Below are 15,890 nucleotides of genomic sequence, written 5' to 3' on the forward strand. Positions count from 1 at the left end.
GGCACCCATGCCGCCTAGCCAGGCTTTTGCTAAGCCCATGGGTGCTTGGTGGAGCATCCCCAGATGCTCCTAGGAAGACCACCAGGGGATGAAAGCTGACACAGGGTCCCCAGGCTGCCATCCCTCTGGCATGAGCTGGTGTAGGGGTGCACCTCAGGGACCACACAGGGCTAATGGCTGAGCATGGGGACAGAACCCTCACAGTCAGCTGCCAGCCCTGGGGGCATCCTGGCACCAACCCCTTTCCAGGGGCAGCAGGACTGATGTGGCCAGCATGGGGACCCATGAGATGAGCTCAGAACACGTTTCCCATCTCTCCCTCCTCCCCGCAGCTGTGCAGCAGATGGGCTTGGAGGAGCTCCTGCTTGGCATGGAACCGAGGGCCCGCAGGGAGGAGCGGTCCCCAGTGGGGGCCCCCCCGGCCTGCCGAGGCCAGAAGGACTAAGCACGTCCCCAGCCAGGAAAAACAGAGGCCCCAGCACGGAGCGCATGGTGCCCCGTCGGCGTCCACCGCAAAGAGCTGGAATAACAGTCCTCGCTCCCGAGCCTGCCGCCTGCTATCAAAGGGCCCTTCTTCTGCTTGGCCTCTGCGGAGATGGGGCCAGGGGCCCATCGAGGGCTGGTGGTGAGAGGAGGCTGCTGCTCCATGCCGGCGGGCGCGGGCTGCCCCCAGCCCGGCGCCGGGCACGTTCCGCCCCATCACCCTCCGGCAGCTGGGGGTCCCTGGGGCAAGCGGGCGTATTGCAAAGCCAGGACCAAGCAGTGTGGGAGTCACTTGGGCCAAGCCGTGAGGGAAGAGTGTGTCCTCAGGAGCTCTGGGCACGTCCCTCCTAATGGCCCAGTGGGGCTGCGCAGGTCCTGCCCAGGTACGGTGCACCGCCGAGAAGCCCTACGGCTATCTTTGTCCTAAGTGCTGGCCCCACGGCACCGGGACAAGATGGCGCGGGGTACCTGGACCCAAAAGTGGGGACAACCTTGATCCTGTAGTGCAGCGCGGGCACCTCTGTGTCCCTGTAGCTTCGCGTCCCCATCCCCCGACATTCCCACGCCTCCGCACTCCCGTCCCTCCGTGTCCCTGCACCCCGTGCCCCACCAAGCCCGACCCCCCTCTCTGCACCCCCTCACGCTGACCGCGCCTCGGCCCCGCCCACTCCGCCGAGACCACGCCCGTTACCGTTTGACTAATCCTTTCGCCCCGTCCAGTCCGCGCTACAGCCACGCCCCCTCCTGGTCTCTCCGCCAATGGGAGGCGCGCACGCGCGCGGCTCCACCCTGGGGCGCGCGGCCGCCGTGCGCCGTCTCCATGGAGAGAGGCGCGTCCCGCCGCGCGCACGCGCGATGGAGCCCAGCGCCGGCTGCGCCGCGGGGTGCGGCCCGCGCTGCGGGCAGCGAGACTGCCCCGGGTAACCCCGGTGGGGAGAGGCGGGGGGCAGGGGGAATGGGAAAGGGGTGGTCCGGGGCTGGCAGGGGGCTGAGCCCCGGCAGGGGGTGGGAAGCGCGTTTCTGCTGGTGGTCAAGGGAACAGAAGGGAGTTACGCAGGTGGAGACCTCTCGAGATGGCTTCTGCTTCTGTCCCCCAAAAGGACAGGAATTTCTTGTCCCTTGCCCCATTGTGGACAGTACAGGAGACACTGCAGAGGACCCGGGGTCGGGACGCTGCCTGTGCTGGGGGGGGCGCTAGGGACGTGGTTGGCAATGGCCGATGCGCCCCGCTGCCTTTCCTCAGAGTCTGCTCCCACCTGCAGGGGTGCTCTGAGAAGCCATGTGGGTCCTAGATGCCACGGGGAGAGGCCACCGTTCAGGGTCCAGGGTGATGAACCCCTGCCTGAAGTGCCCGTGGAGAGGCTCCCCTGCGGCGGTGATTCGCTGACAACCACCACCAAGAGGCTCCAGGAGATGTCAGACATAGCCAAGCCGCCCCAGGAGATGGCAGACACAGATGAGCTGCCTACTGTGGCCCTACCAGACGTGCCCAGCAGGGTGTCATCCCCAGAGACTGGGCAGGATCCCTCCGGGATCAAGCTGTCTCCCTGGCTTGGAAAGTGGGGGACTAGCCCCGAGGAGGAGTCCTCCACCACAGTGCTGGCGCTGCCCCCCACACCAGCAGAGAAGCCCAGCCAGTCGGTGCCCAAGCGGAGCCGTGTGACCTGTGACTGGCAGAAGGAGGTAACTCCATAAGGGAAAAGGCCCCTCAAAGTTGGCCCCATCGTGTCCCACATGCTGATCTTGTGAAGTTCCCTGCTCCTGGGCAGGCCCATCTCTTTAAATAGCCACCCGGACGACCTTGAGCCCAGCAGGATAGAAAAGGGATGAAACTCAATAGCACAAAAGGCACAGGCAGGCCTCTGGGGAGTGACAGGCAGGAGGGGAGCCGTGATCTCACTGCTGGGAAGCAGGAGCTGTGTGTCATGGCCCATCACAGTCATGTGGGGATGCTTTCTTGGGTAAGCCAAGCTGGGGGGCACCTGATGGACCAAACTAAGCCACAGCCTGGAGACTCCATGGTTGTTCAAGTGCTGTAAGAGTGCTTGCCCAGGACAGTCTGGGCCCCCAGGTGCTTGTGACTGCCATACAAGGCTGGCTGACCACCAGGCAGGACACGTGAGCCCTGCCCAAATTGTGTCCCTGCTCCAGCTTTCCCAGGCTTCTAGCCAGAAAGACCATAACACCTCTTTACACCTTATGCCTCTAGGGCTATCAAAAGCCTAAAAGCCAGGAGCAGGCATAGGGAAGTGCAGCCCCCACTGTCCATCCCTAGGTACCTGTGAATCCTCTGGATTCTCGACCAGGGAAGGATTTGGGCAGTGAGGACTTCCAGCGTGGCTACCATGGACTGCCGATCCACCAGTTTCTCTCCTCGCTCACTGACAGCTCCCCTCCGAAGGACTGCCCACCTCTCAGGGCTGTGCTACTGGGGAAAGGTGAGGCTGACCCCAACAAGCTATGTGCACCCCGAAAAGGCAGCATGGGAATCTTAGCTGGGAGGCTGATCGCACCTTCCCCTTTGCAGGGCAGCGGAAGGCCACACTGGCATCCATGCTCTATGAGAAATACAGGCAAGCCTGCACTCCTGCATGAGACCCATCCTTGGGGTGATGCCCCAGAGGAGGGGACCCGGAGAGGTAGGGATCCCAGAACTGATCTGGATCTGCTCTCACTGCAGTAAGGAGATGGAGGAAGAGATCCATCCCTCCCCGAGGTGCATGGAATCTATCTCCACCACGCACCACGATTACCGTGCCATGGGTTTCCAGTCCACCCCTCAGCCCATCACCCAGGTACAGGCAGTAGACATCCCCCCCACCAGCTTACAGCAGCCTCCAGGGAGGCTGCAAGGCTCAGCGTGTCCTGCTGAGCATGCCATCCCCTCTGGCTCACATTTTGCTTCCCTTGCAGCCTCACAACTACTTAACGGAGCAACCAACCAGCTTCTGGCTGGAGCAAGCCCGCAGACTGCCGGTAAGGCCCCCAGCACCCTGTCTGGCCAGTGCCCTGGGAGTCTCAGCTGCTGACACAGACCTCTCCAATTCTCTCCTCTACAGGGTGTCACTGCCCTCTACGGCAGAAACATTCCTTTCAAGAGGAATGCAGACTTTTCCACTCCCATTACCATGTACTTAGGGCATCCCAAGCCCTTCAACCTCCATGACCCCTATGACCCCCTGAGCAGCCAGCTCCAGCCCCACAGACAATAAAAAACAAGGAGGCACAGGTGGTCCCAGCATTCTTGACCACCCCAAGGCTGTCCTCAAGCTGGATGTTTGAAGGGGAGCACTGTGTCCCTGGGATTTCAAATCCCATGAGAGCATGAAGCAAAATGGGAAACCCTTCATCCCTGTTGCAAGTCACTGTTGACCCAAACCACATTGTGGCCTCAAAATTTCCTCCTTAGGCATGGAAGCAGAGCCCCTGGCACAGCCCCATCCCGTGGGACACGTCCCCTCCTGGTGTATGCAGGGGGTGACACACAGCGTTGTTCCAGTCCCCAGACACAGGTGTGTTCCAGTAAGAGGCGGCAGTGGAGCGGCCAGAGCATGAGCTCAGAGGAATGCACTGCAGCCCTCACGCCAAAGCAAACCCATGGCAGCTCTGCCTTCCCAGCACCACCCAAGCCCTCAACAGCCACTGCTGCGATCGCCCAGCATTGGCTCCCCGTGCCCACACTCCTGCCCTATACTGCAGACAGACCCCCGGGATATGATGTTTTGGGATGTTTCAGGCAGCTGTCGCCAGCCCAAGCTGAGTTCCATATTGGTGTTCCCCTGGCCTCCCTCCCATCTTGGCATGCTGGGGCAGAGCGAAGTAGACGCCACAGGACAGATGGATCTGGGGAAGTTTGTATTTCAACAAAATAGTTGCAGGGAGTCCTATATTTACACCTGGAGGAGGGATGGGTATTTACATGACCCGGTGGGGTTATATACAGGGGAAGGGGAGACTGGGGAGGGGGGGAGCTGCGGCATTGAAGCCTGACCTGGCCAAGGAGTCAGTCTTGGCAGGAATCCCCATTTCCCCCCACCCCAGGGATGGGTTGACATGGGCACAACTTCTGCTGGGGACCAGGTACTGAAAAGAGACGGCAAAGTGCCCTGCGGGGCAGCCAGGCCCCAGAGAAGCTCAGAGCCAGCTGAGCCACAGGAGAGAGGGCAGGGGTGGCAGACCTCAGAGGGTGGGGGGAATAAAAGGTCTCTTGGGCTGGATGAGGGCTTGTTACCCCACTCCAGCAGAGGCTGTGGGGAAGGTGGGCTTTGCTGGTGCTGATGGCGGGGAGCAGACGGTGCTGTGGCCGCTGCCCCACCTTGCCCAGGCCCTGCTGAAGCAGGGGGGCTGCAGAGTCAGGTGGATGCAGTGATGCGGGGTGCTGTGCATCCAGGGGTACCAGAAAGCACTGGTGGCCCCATTGAGCTGGGGGCTCTGCCACAGCCACTGGGCTCAAATTACTTAAGGGTCTTTCCTCTCACCCAGCAGCCAGTATGTCCGCATCTTTCCCTTGCCCTGGAGGCAGAGGTGAGTAAGTTAGACCCTGCTTGCACCTGGAGCAGCTTCTTGGGTGTCATCCCCAGCACTGCGAGCAACAAGGGGTCGTAGCCCCAACCCACCTCCCCACTGCATTCCCCTGTGGTTGGAAGGGGCAGTACCCCAGCGGCATCACTGTGCCCTCACCTTCATTTCTACATCACCACGCAGCTCCAGCTCAAAGCATCCAAACTCATCCAGGACTTCTTTGGTGGCAGATGAGACATGGATCTTCAGGGCTGAGTAGCACAGAGGAGCAAGAGAGACATGGCTGGGTGCCATGGGAACAGGACACACCCCGTGGCTCTGGACTTCAGCTCTCCTGGCTTACCCTGGCCGTTGGATTCCATGCGGGATGCAGTGTTCACCGTGTCCCCGAAGAGGCAGTACCGCGGCATCTTCAGACCCACCACTCCGGCACACACGGGACCTGCAGGCACAGAGGCACTTGGGGATGCTGCAGGGCAGGCAGATGGGTGGGCAAGCACCCCCCAGCTGGCTAGCATGAGGGCTCACCGGTGTGTATGCCAATGCGCAGGTGGAGCTGGTCGTTGGGACGGTGACGGATCTTGAAGGTTTTGACAGCCTCGAGCAGGGCCAGGGCCATACGGACAATCTCACGGGCATGCAGCTTCCCATTGCGCACTGGCAGCCCCGAGACCACCATGTAGGCATCCCCGATGGTCTCCACCTGTGGGGGCAGGGGGGGCAGGTACCACCTGGGCTCCTTGCTGCCTGCCTCACTCTGGGGGGGCTGTGCTTGCTCACCACACCACTCACCTTGTAGACATCAAAATTGTCGATAATGGCATCAAAGCAAGTGTAGAGATCATTCAGCAGCATCACAACCTGGATGGAACAAGGGTGTGTGTACATCTGGGAGAGGACATCCCCCAACCCCAGGGATGGCACTGCCAGGGTGTGAGACCTCAACCAGCACCACAGAGGTGCTAGCCCCCAAGTCCTGCTCTCACCTGCATGGGAGTGCTCTCTGCTGAGAGGGCGGTGAAGCCCACGATGTCACTGAAGTAGATGGTGACACTGTCAAAAGCCTCAGCCCGCACTGTCTCTCCACGCTTCAGCTGCTCTGCCACGGAACTGGCAAGGACAGTGGTGAGCTCCACCCCAAACCCACTGTTCCCCCTGGAACCTTTGCCTCACACCAGCACAGAAAGCTGGCAAGGGACCCCATACTTGCATAGCAGTAGGTACAAGCTGAACCCATGCCAACCCTCAGACCCACACACTCCCTTGTGTCCCCATCTCACTGGGGCAGAATCTGGTAGAGGAGGTTCTCTGCCTTGCGCTTCTCCTCTAGGTAGGCCTGTGTCCTCTCTTCCACCAGCTTCTCCAGGTTGTTGGCATACTGTTCCATGCGCGAGAGCAGGTTGTCCAGGATGCTGGTGCTTCCCTCCCTGCCAGGGTGCAGTAAGTTGGCACTGCAGGAAGAGGTGACCCCCACCACCACCCCCATGGCTGTCCCCACTCCCACCCAGGGCCACTGTCCCTGCATGCCAACCACCCACTTGTTGAATCTACGGATGAAGATCTTGATCTGACTGAAGTCAGGGCGCTCAGCTGGCTCCTGCGCCCAGCAGCGTTCCATTAGCACTGCCAGCTCCTCGCTGTGCACCCCGATGTCGATGGAGGGGCGGAAGAAGGGCTTCTGGCTGTTACGCACCTTCTGCACAATCTCTGCCAGGGTGTGGCCAACAGTGAGCACCAGACTTCCATGGTGGGGAAGGACCTCCACACACGTGCTCTCCATCCTCACCTTTGGGGCTTAAGTCCATGCCCTCGATGTAGAAGGGACCATTGCGCAAAGCAACCTCCTGCACGATGATGCCAAAGCTGTAGACATCAGCTTTCTGCATGCCCGGGGTGGGCAGGTGTCCCTTTTGCAGCAGCTCTGGTGCTGTCCACAGCTTCTCTGGTGGGACAAAGAAATGGAACTGTGAGACAGGGCCACAACATCCTTCTGGTCCTCCCAGGTAGGCACTCACTGGCATAGAGTGCATGCGTGTCCTCATTGTCGCTCGGCGAGCGGAAGCTGGCCAGGCCATAGTCGGTGATCTTCAGCACAAAGCGGCTGTCCACCACGCAGTTGGATGACTTGAGGCTGCCGTGATGGCCAATGATGCTGTTGTGCAGGAAGGCCATTCCCTGCGACAGATGGACACAGTGAAACTCGTATCTTTCAGGCACCTCTCCCCATCCCCTCACACCTCTCAGCTGGATACCTTGACAATGTCATTGATGAGGGAGTAGCGAAACATCCAGTCCAGGTTGATACTCTCATTCTCCAGGACATCCTGTGGTAGCACATTGAGTGGACCCCACCAAGCACCCAGGTCATGGTGATGGCAGCCTCACCAAGTGCCCAGCTCAGGGCGTCTGCAACACCCACCCCCACCCCTCCACTGGCTTCTGACACCTGCTTGGACAGCTCAGCTCTGAGCATTATTGCTAGGGCTCAGGTGGCCACCAGCATCCACAGCCCTGTCCACAACACGGAGCCCAGCTGGGTCACCAGGAATGTCTAAATGTCACCTGCAGTGTCCCCAAGCCCCGCTACCTGCAAGCTGCCCCGTGGGCAGTACTCAGTGATGATGCAGATGTTGGGGGGGTCAATGCATGCCCCGATGAAGCGGGTCAGGTGGTTGAACTGGATATCTCGCATCTGCAGGTGGAAGCGAATCCAAGACAGTTTTGGGGTCAAAGGGCATGAGCTGCTAGGAGGGTGCTCCTGCTACCCTCCCACATGCTCAGGATCAATCCCTGCACTCCCAAGCAGGTTGCCCACCCTAGCTCAGACCCCAAACCTACATGCTTTAGCTCGAAAAGCACCTGCCGTGTCAGCTCAATTCGCTTCTTGTTGATGTGCTTAATGGCCACAACATTGCCCTGGGGTGTTTGGGAAGGGAAAAAGGTCAATGTCCACTGGATGAATATGCAAAGGGAAGGAAAGTGCCAGCATCCTGCATGATGGGGGTGCAGCCAAGTGGGAGCACAACAGAGCTGGGGCATTTCATGGGTAGGATTCAGCTCCCTGCCTGGTGCACTGACCTTGAAGTGGCCGGTGTTGGCGAAGATCTGGTACTTGCCATGGGTGGTCATCAGGGAGCCATAGCTGGAGCCACGCTGTGGGAATATGGGGTTTAGGGAGAGGACCCCGCCAATGGAGCAGGGCAGGGACATCCAAGGCGTTCAGGGATGGTGCAGGATGGGCTCTAAGGGTCAGGACAAGCTCTGCATGCTCTGTAGGAAAGAAGAAGACTCCAGGATGAGGCATAGTGCACTGTATGGAGTGTAGGACATGGAACAGGTATGTCTATAGGAGATGGAGGGCAACACAGGGGCTTGATGAAGTATGGTGCTACATAGAGAATTCAGGGCTGTGTAGAGGAAGAATCTACTGTGGCTCTGCAGGGGATGGAAAGTCATGCCAGGGATGGATGGAATAAGTTTCTATAGGGAATGGGCTGGATGAAGGGCTGTGTTGAAGAGAGATTCAGTGGGGCTGTGGCTTTGTAGGAAACAGAGGGTGATTAAAGGGATCCACAGGGAGCAGTGTGATGCAGGGAGGGAAGGCAGCACAGGGGCAGGGGTGGTGCCTCAGGGATGGCTCCTCTAACCAGGGACAAGGTGAGCCGGCTGCCAGCTGCCTTGTGGTACCGCTCAGGACTTCCAAACTGCAGCTCATCCCAGCGGATCCTCCAGAGCATGCTGGCAAGCTCCTTCTCCAGCATCAGCTTCCTGGGGGACACATAAGGGTCAGGCCCCCATCCCCTGTGCCCTGCCTGCCTGCCCACACATCAGACAGAGGTTCTCCCAGTCCTGACTGACCTGAAGATGAGGAAGCTGGAGATGCCAAACATGACAAAGGTGAGGCCAGTGCCCAAAGCCACGATGGCCAGCATAGAGAGGGGGGCTGCAGGCAGGAGAGAATGTGTCAGTGTGGTCCTGCTGGCCAGCTATGACAGCCAGACTGACATGCATCCATATGGAAGCTTGCTGGCGTCCAAGGGATATGGGGACCCAGGACACCCACTTTTATCACAGGAGGGGTCATCCACATCAAAGACACAGGGAGGGTTGTCCAAGGGGGGAGCCCCCTTCACCCAGGGGATGGGTCGTCCCAGCCAGTGGATTTGCTTCTCCACACCCGAGTAGTGTCCCACCACCTAAGGCAGAGAGAGATGAGGCCACCCCCAGACCCCACCATCCCATCCCCCAATCCCAGCCAGGGGGAACCTCCCCCCACCTCATACTGCCCAGTCTTGGGGTCACTCATGGCCCATAGGTTGAAGTCAGTGTCCCGGTCATTATTGCTGTCCATGCTCACAAGCCCTGTGACACCTGTCAGAAAATTAAGATGCAGGTGGGATGGGGACTGAGTTCCACCACCCTTACAGCACCCAGCCACCCAGTTGCTCCCATCCCCGTGTTACCCTGGAACTTGCGGTCCCGCATCTTCTCAATGATGTGGGTGGCGTTTTTCTTGGAGCCGCCCTCACGCAGAGTCTCATTCAGCACCATGGCGTACAGCAGCATCCCATCATAGAAACACCCCGCCACCAGGTTCATCTGCCAGGGGGAATCTGAGCACACCCACAGCCACACACACAGGAGCATCCCAGAAGGATTCACACCAGGACCATGCACCCACCCACTGCCTCATAACTACTCTGGGACCAACACCCTGCAGGGATTGCAGTGCTTGTGAATGTTCCAACCAGGGATGACCCCTCTGGCATTGTATGTTGCCCGACCCTCTGCATCTTGGTGAGGTGCCTCAGACCCACATGAAGGGACCCCACCACCCCAGCATGCAGGGGGACTCACCAGGGAGTAGTTGAGTTGCACCCCAAATTTCTGCTTAGCTCGCAGGATGAGCTGGGTTTGGAAATGCTGGTACTCAGGGTTTTGGGGCTCATAGTAGGTGATCACCAGCACCATCTGCAACCAAGCATAGCACCCTGGTTCACATATTGGGGCCAGGCTGGGAAGGTTTGTCCCCAGGCAGGAAGGCACAGCTCACCTGGAAAGCCTCACGCAGTCCTGAGTCCTGGCCTGGGCTCTCCTGCCACGGTTTGAAGGGGTCACGGGCAGAGTCACCCCGGAGACTCTCCCCAAAGACATCCAGGTAGAAGAAGACGTAGTCGCCATTGGTGAGGTTCTCCTGTTGTGCCAACTGCATGATCTGCCGCAGCATCTCTGGCGGCCCACAGAGATACACCACTGCCAGAGAGAGGCAGGGGCTTCAGTGGGGCCGGAACACCCCACTGCACCCCAGCCACACAGCCAGGAATGGGGCAGGTGGGGTAGAGCAGCCTCGGGAGCACTGGGAGACTGCGGGCGGTGAGGGGCGATGGAGCAGGCAGATGGGGCACTGCTTGTCTCACTGCCTCCCTGTGACCCATGGCCAGATGCATAGCCCCTGCTGGCCAGACCCACTCCTGCCCCATCAATCACCTCGGACTGAAGGGAAAGAGGAGAACAGGGAAAAACTTGCTCGAAATCATGAGGTGGACGCCCCAGGCACAGACCCACACAACCTGATCCAGCAAAAGCCAGCTAGAGGATGTCTCCCCCCTGCATCAGCTTCCGGGCTGCTCCATGCCAACCCTAGCCTCGGAATCAGGGGGGCTGGGAGAGGCACTGGAGCCGTGCGCCGGAGGCCCCTGGGGAACTCAGGCTGTGGAATGGGACAAACCCATGTTTGGGATCGTGGCCAGCTGTCTGTGCGGCAGGAATGCGCAGGTTCCCAGATTCCAGCACCTTCGAAGGCTACTAATTGGAAACAGAGCATCTTGCCGGTGTGACCCAGACAACAAGGGGGTGCCCGGGCCCCGTCAGGACCTGTCCCCACCCTCTGCTGGGGGCTTGGTCAGCCCCCATGGGATGCCCACCAAGGGCTGTGTGGGGCCGGCATGCCGCTGGCACACGGCATTACAGGCTGTGGGGATGGGTGCCTAAAAGTGTCCGAACCCCCCGAGCAGGGGCCCTCCGTGCCCTTGCTGAGGATCCTGACACTGCCTCCTCCCTCCCCCCGGAAAACCAGGGCCCCCGCTCCAGCCAGTCTGGCTGGGAACCCAGGATTGAGCAACGGAGGAGGCGGCGGCAGCGGGTGCTGGAGGAATGTCACGCTTGGGCGCTGGCCCCGACACACAGCTCTTCTGCATGGGGCCCAGCGCCCCGGCTGGACCCGAGGACTGGGGGGGCTGGGGACAGCAAGGAAGCGCCGCACACCGGGAAGGGGTCTCTGCTGCTGGAAGGCACCCGGCCACGCAGGCACCATGTAGGCAGCAGGGCTGGCAGTGTCACCCACAGGGGTAGTGAGGAAGCCCACAGGTGGGAGAAGAGAGCTAGCACAGCCACCTTGGGCACAGGGAATCCACAGCAATGTGGGGAGCCGCTTCTGGGTACGGGGGAGGGAGAAATCACAGCACTGTGGGCAGTGTGTGAGCAATAGCCTGCTTCAGGATTTGAAATGGTTCCCTCTGCATGCTGCAATACTTCAAATAAATACTCTTGGCTTTTTCACTTTGCTAGTCCTGCATCAAGAAATGTCCCCAGATTTCTCATCCAGGGTGGACAGCTCAGCACCTCTCCAACACACAGAGCCTGAGGGTTCCACCCAAAGACATAGATGGGACCCTCCCTATCCCACTGCAGGCACCAAGAAAAGGGAGCCACAGGGGCTAGGGAGCCATAACAGCTGGTGGCAGATGGTGGGACACTGCAGGCAGCCAGCCCCTGCGGCGGCAGCGAAAGCCTGCCTGGTCAAAGGCCACCAAGAAAGGAGATGGACGGCGCCTAGACGGCTCTCTGGGGACAGGCTGCATGAGCTGTGCAGAAGGAAGGGTCAATGCTTGGGGCTCTCCCTGAGGCAGGCAGCTGCCTCCAGCTGGCAGCTTCCTGCACAGCCAGCAGCGCCTTAGGGGGCTCACACACACCCCATGGGCCGGCAAATGGCCAAAGGCAGCCTCAGCATCACCCAGGATAAGAGGAATTAAGTTCTGCAGGGCTGGAGTACATCCAGACCCCTGACATTTATTTAGGGGGTGTTTCTGTCATAGGTGGCAGAGTGCCAGGTCCCAGGGGAGGGGCAGGACCACAAGCATGCAGATGAGGTGGCACAACATTGCTTGACCCTTGCATGATGGAAGATAGCCCTGAAATGAGGGCAAATCCCAGGTTCAGGCAGAAAACCCCAGTTTCAAGCAGTCCCACCAGCACAGGGCACTGCAGCGCAGGAACTGTCACCCTGGCCCAGGGAGAGCATGGGGGTGAAGACCAAATGCACTCCCCTCCAGCAGCACCACCTGGCCATCTCCCCAGGCAGGGCACCTGGGCTTTTTGCAGGCAGATGCTCTGGTAATTCCCTCAACCACAGCTCTAATTATATCAGTGCTTTTGCAAATGGCAGGAGAGATGTGGGCCCCTGCACGTCGCCCAGGCCCCAGTGAGGGGGGCAATCCCACCCCTGTCGTGCCCGTTCATTAGACCTGTGAATGTCAAGAACCAGCAGTGCTAGGGAAGCACAGAGGGGCAGGGAAGCAGCTTTCTCTAGCAAATGTTCACCAAACTCCTGCCCATGACTTGAGAGAAGGAAGGTGAAGCCATGAGGGATGATACTAGTGTTATTGCACATCATGGACATGGATGCAGCTGAAGACCTTGCTTCTATCTTCACTCCATTCCATGCAGGGGTCTCAGCCCCTGGGACAGCCTTGCAAGTCTCCACTCCCTGCCCCACACACCTGGGCTAGGAAAGGGCCTATAACCAGCTCTGAAGCCCTGAGCACCCACCTCCGTGGGTGCTCCGTCCAAGCACTCAGCCCCACTCAGTCCCACACCCTGGCGCCATCTCTGAGCTGTGGCCAGAGAGGCACAGACCCTCTCAACATCCCTGCCCATGGTAGGGGAATGGAACTAAATGATCTTCAAGATCCCTTTCAACCCAAGCCTTTCCATGGTTCTGTGATTCTATGACCCCAGCTTAGAAAGCCCTCGGGTCTCTGTCCATGCCTGGCTTTCTACCCCAGCAGCCACGACCCCCTGCCTGCACCAGGAGGGATTGATTCCCATTGGGGTGATTTACAGCACCAAGATGGAAATGTTGATGGGAATCACTGATTTCAGCCTTTGTTCCTGCAAAGTTCTTTGCCCTCATCCCATAAGAAGCTCCAAACCCCATGGCTGGTGATGGCACATGCAAGATGGCACAAGCCCCATCCCAGTGGAGCAGCCATGGGATGCTCACTCTATGGAGTCAGCCTCACTGGCCTCAGTCCTGATGGGAACTCAGTCCAGCACCCCAGAGCACCTCCCTGCTGCAGCCTGGTCCTGCCCAGCCTTGGACACAAGTCCTGCTGGCCCATCTGGCTCCATTTATCTGGGCTAGATGTCCTTCCTAATGACACAGCATCTCAGAATCCATTAAGAAGCATTGCAGAGTGGCTGACTCCAGGATTGATACACCCTGCTCATCAATAATGAAAGAGCATCAGGCTACCCTTGCTCTCCAGCTGCCTCAGTAAGCCCTCCATTTCCTCCCGCTCCCAATATAGCTGCTCTCCTGGGGCACTCGCATGGCACCAAATTGATTTATCCCTCCATCAGCAGGGTGGGGCTATCACAGCCCCATCCTGGGTGTGCAGCAGGGACAAGGCACAGCCTTGGGGAGCCCAGGTGCCACTCTGGGGTGTCTGTCTGAGCACAGCATAACCACATAGGTATGTTGGCATCATGGTTCTCTAGGTATGTAACCACAGCTGACGCTGTTCTCCAGAGAGCTGCATCCTCACTATCACCTTCAGCCTCCAAGGACATGCCTGGGTCACCCTGATCCTGCTAATACAGAGGCTGCCCCTCACAGCACGTGTCCCACCAAGCTGGGGGTCTGCCCCAGCTTTTGTTAGCAAAGGTTGACTGGACTGGGGGCCTGGGAGGGAGACACTGTGCCTCCTCCTCCTGCTGCATCCTAGCCCCTCCACTGATACAGGTTTTGGCCTGGGGAGGGGCTCAGATTCTGTCTTGTCCCCTGTGAACGCATCTCCTGTGCAGGTCCTGCTGCTCCTCTAGCCCCACTGTGACAAATCTTCTCAATCCTCATGGCACCCCACACAGAGCCCATTTTGCCCACCTCTCCCTGTGCCCCACATAAGTCCCACTGTGCCCTCAGAACATCCTCATGCCCCAGACGGGTCCCACTGTGCCTCCAGCCCCTCCTTGTGCTCCACAGGGGTCCCACTCCTCCTCTGGCCCCTTGCAATGCCCTACCACAGGTGTCACTCTGCTCACTCCCTACTGCATCCCACATGAGTCCCACCAGATCCTTGTTCCCTCGCCGTGCCTCACAAGGGCGCCATTTTGCTCTCGACCCCTCACAAGTCCCACTGTGTCCTCAGACTGTCATGGTGCCCCACAAAGGTGCCACTGTCTCCTTGGATTGTTGCTGCACCCCACATGATCACACTCAGTTCCCATCTCCTTGCTGCACCCTACATGTATCTCACTGCCCTCTCTGACACTTGCTGTGCCCTGTGTGGATCTCCATTGTCCCCAATCCCTTGGTGTGCCTCAAACAGGTCCCACTGCCACCCTGGTCCCTTTTTGTGCCACACATGCATCCCACCGTATTCCCAATCCTTTGCTGCGTCCTGCAGCGGTTCCGCTGTATCCCCATCCCCTCTTTGTGCCCCAGATGTGTCCTGCTGTTCCCTTAACCCCTTCCTGTACCCTACATACATGTCGTCCAAGGTATCCCAGTCCCCTTGCTGCACCCCATCCTTCCCCCTGCTGTGCCTCAGACGGGTCCAATGCCCCCCACCGTCCCCCACACAGATCCCATCGCACCCTCAGCCCCTCGCTGTGCCCCGCGGAGGATTTTGCCTCCCCCTCTCGAAGCCCTACGCGGATCTCCCGAGGGGAGCCCCCTCCACTCTCCCTTCCTCTTCCCACTCCCACACCGCCACCCCTGCTCCCCGGGCGCTCAGCCCGATCCCGCCCGTGGTCACGGTGTCCCCCCCGCACCCCACGCCGCGCCACCCCACGCACCGCGTCCGTTGGCTTTGATGAAGTGGACGGCAGTGTCGGGGCCGCCCTCCTCGGGGGAGTAGATGTGGACGGTGACGGTGAGGTTGTTGCCATCCTGCAGCTCCTGGTAGACACCCTCGACGGTGAAGTAGTAGGGTCGGTCGTCGGTCTTGCGGTCCACGTAGAGGAGCACGGCGCGGGCGCTCCAGTTGAAGTGCGCGTGGAGGTGGGAGACGAAGGCGCCCAGTTTGGGTGCCGAGGGCCCGGTGCGCACCGTCGTGCTGTAGTGCTCCCGTTTGCGGCTGAAACCCGCGGCCACCGCTCCGCCGGTGATGAGGGGCAGCCGCCAGTGAGAAGCGAAGCGCCCCACCGACGCGGCGGGGTACACGCAGCCCGGCCCGAACAGCACGTCGGGGTCGTGGTAGAGCTTCAGGTCCACGGCGTTGAGCGGTGCCACGTACTCGGAGCAGGCGCCCTCCAGCTCCGAGCTCATGAACTCGACGCGCACCGAGAAGGGCCGCGGCAGCAGCGGCGGTTCGCCCCGCTCCAGCGCTTCCAGCGCCAGGCTGAGCGCCGGACCCACGCGCGGCCAAGCCCACGCGTAGCTCACGTTGCGCTCCGGCAGCACTACCGCCACCGTCAAGTTGGCGGGCGCCCCGTTGGGGGTCGCCGCCCGCCGCCCCGCGCCCGTCGGTACCGGCAGCAGCAGCAGCGCCAGCAGCGGCAGCGGCAGCGGCGGAGCCATGGGCCGCGCTGGCTCCTCCGCCCCGGCCGCCGCCCGCCGCTCCGGCGCCCCCGCCGCGCCCCCGCCGCGCCCCCGCCCCGCCGAC

At 60.2% G+C, this 15,890-nt stretch overlaps 2 protein-coding genes across 6 annotated transcripts; one reads left to right on the forward strand and one right to left on the reverse strand.

Annotated features, from left to right (window-relative positions):
• Positions 1-1,276: 1,276 nt before the first annotated feature.
• SPAG8 (sperm associated antigen 8) lies at positions 1,277-7,418 on the forward strand. 4 transcript variants are annotated; one of them, XM_085567645.1, is made up of 7 exons: positions 1,277-1,403; positions 1,746-2,166; positions 2,759-2,921; positions 3,011-3,056; positions 3,164-3,278; positions 3,397-3,459; positions 3,893-7,418. In XM_085567645.1, exons 1-7 carry the CDS (start codon positions 1,339-1,341, stop codon positions 3,962-3,964), a joined length of 945 nt encoding a protein of 314 aa, XP_085423771.1. In that variant the 5' UTR covers positions 1,277-1,338; the 3' UTR covers positions 3,965-7,418. The 4 variants fall into 4 exon arrangements, with proteins under 4 accessions (XP_085423771.1, XP_085423769.1, XP_085423768.1 ...); XM_085567643.1 differs by having other exon boundaries at positions 4,966-7,418; XM_085567642.1 differs by lacking the exon at positions 3,893-7,418 and adding an exon at positions 3,543-3,711.
• On the reverse strand, positions 4,322-15,845 carry NPR2 (natriuretic peptide receptor 2). Of its 2 annotated transcripts, XM_021554732.3 has the most exons (22): positions 15,082-15,845; positions 10,058-10,257; positions 9,862-9,975; positions 9,468-9,603; positions 9,281-9,375; positions 9,068-9,200; positions 8,863-8,947; positions 8,652-8,772; positions 8,083-8,157; positions 7,843-7,920; positions 7,592-7,696; positions 7,257-7,328; positions 7,020-7,179; positions 6,791-6,946; positions 6,543-6,711; positions 6,285-6,431; positions 5,991-6,114; positions 5,797-5,865; positions 5,533-5,707; positions 5,348-5,446; positions 5,164-5,255; positions 4,322-4,995 (listed from the first exon to the last, which is right to left on the reverse strand). In XM_021554732.3, exons 1-22 carry the CDS (start codon positions 15,803-15,805, stop codon positions 4,942-4,944), a joined length of 3,183 nt encoding a protein of 1,060 aa, XP_021410407.1. In that variant the 5' UTR covers positions 15,806-15,845; the 3' UTR covers positions 4,322-4,941. The 2 variants fall into 2 exon arrangements, with proteins under 2 accessions (XP_021410407.1, XP_085423763.1); XM_085567637.1 differs by having other exon boundaries at positions 7,843-8,157; positions 15,082-15,842.
• Between the last annotated feature and the right edge of the window lie 45 nt (positions 15,846-15,890).

Source organism: Lonchura striata, chromosome Z, assembly GCF_050655825.1.
Source record: "Lonchura striata isolate lonStrDom1 chromosome Z, ASM5065582v1, whole genome shotgun sequence".
NCBI classification, from domain to species: Eukaryota; Metazoa; Chordata; class Aves; order Passeriformes; family Estrildidae; genus Lonchura; species Lonchura striata.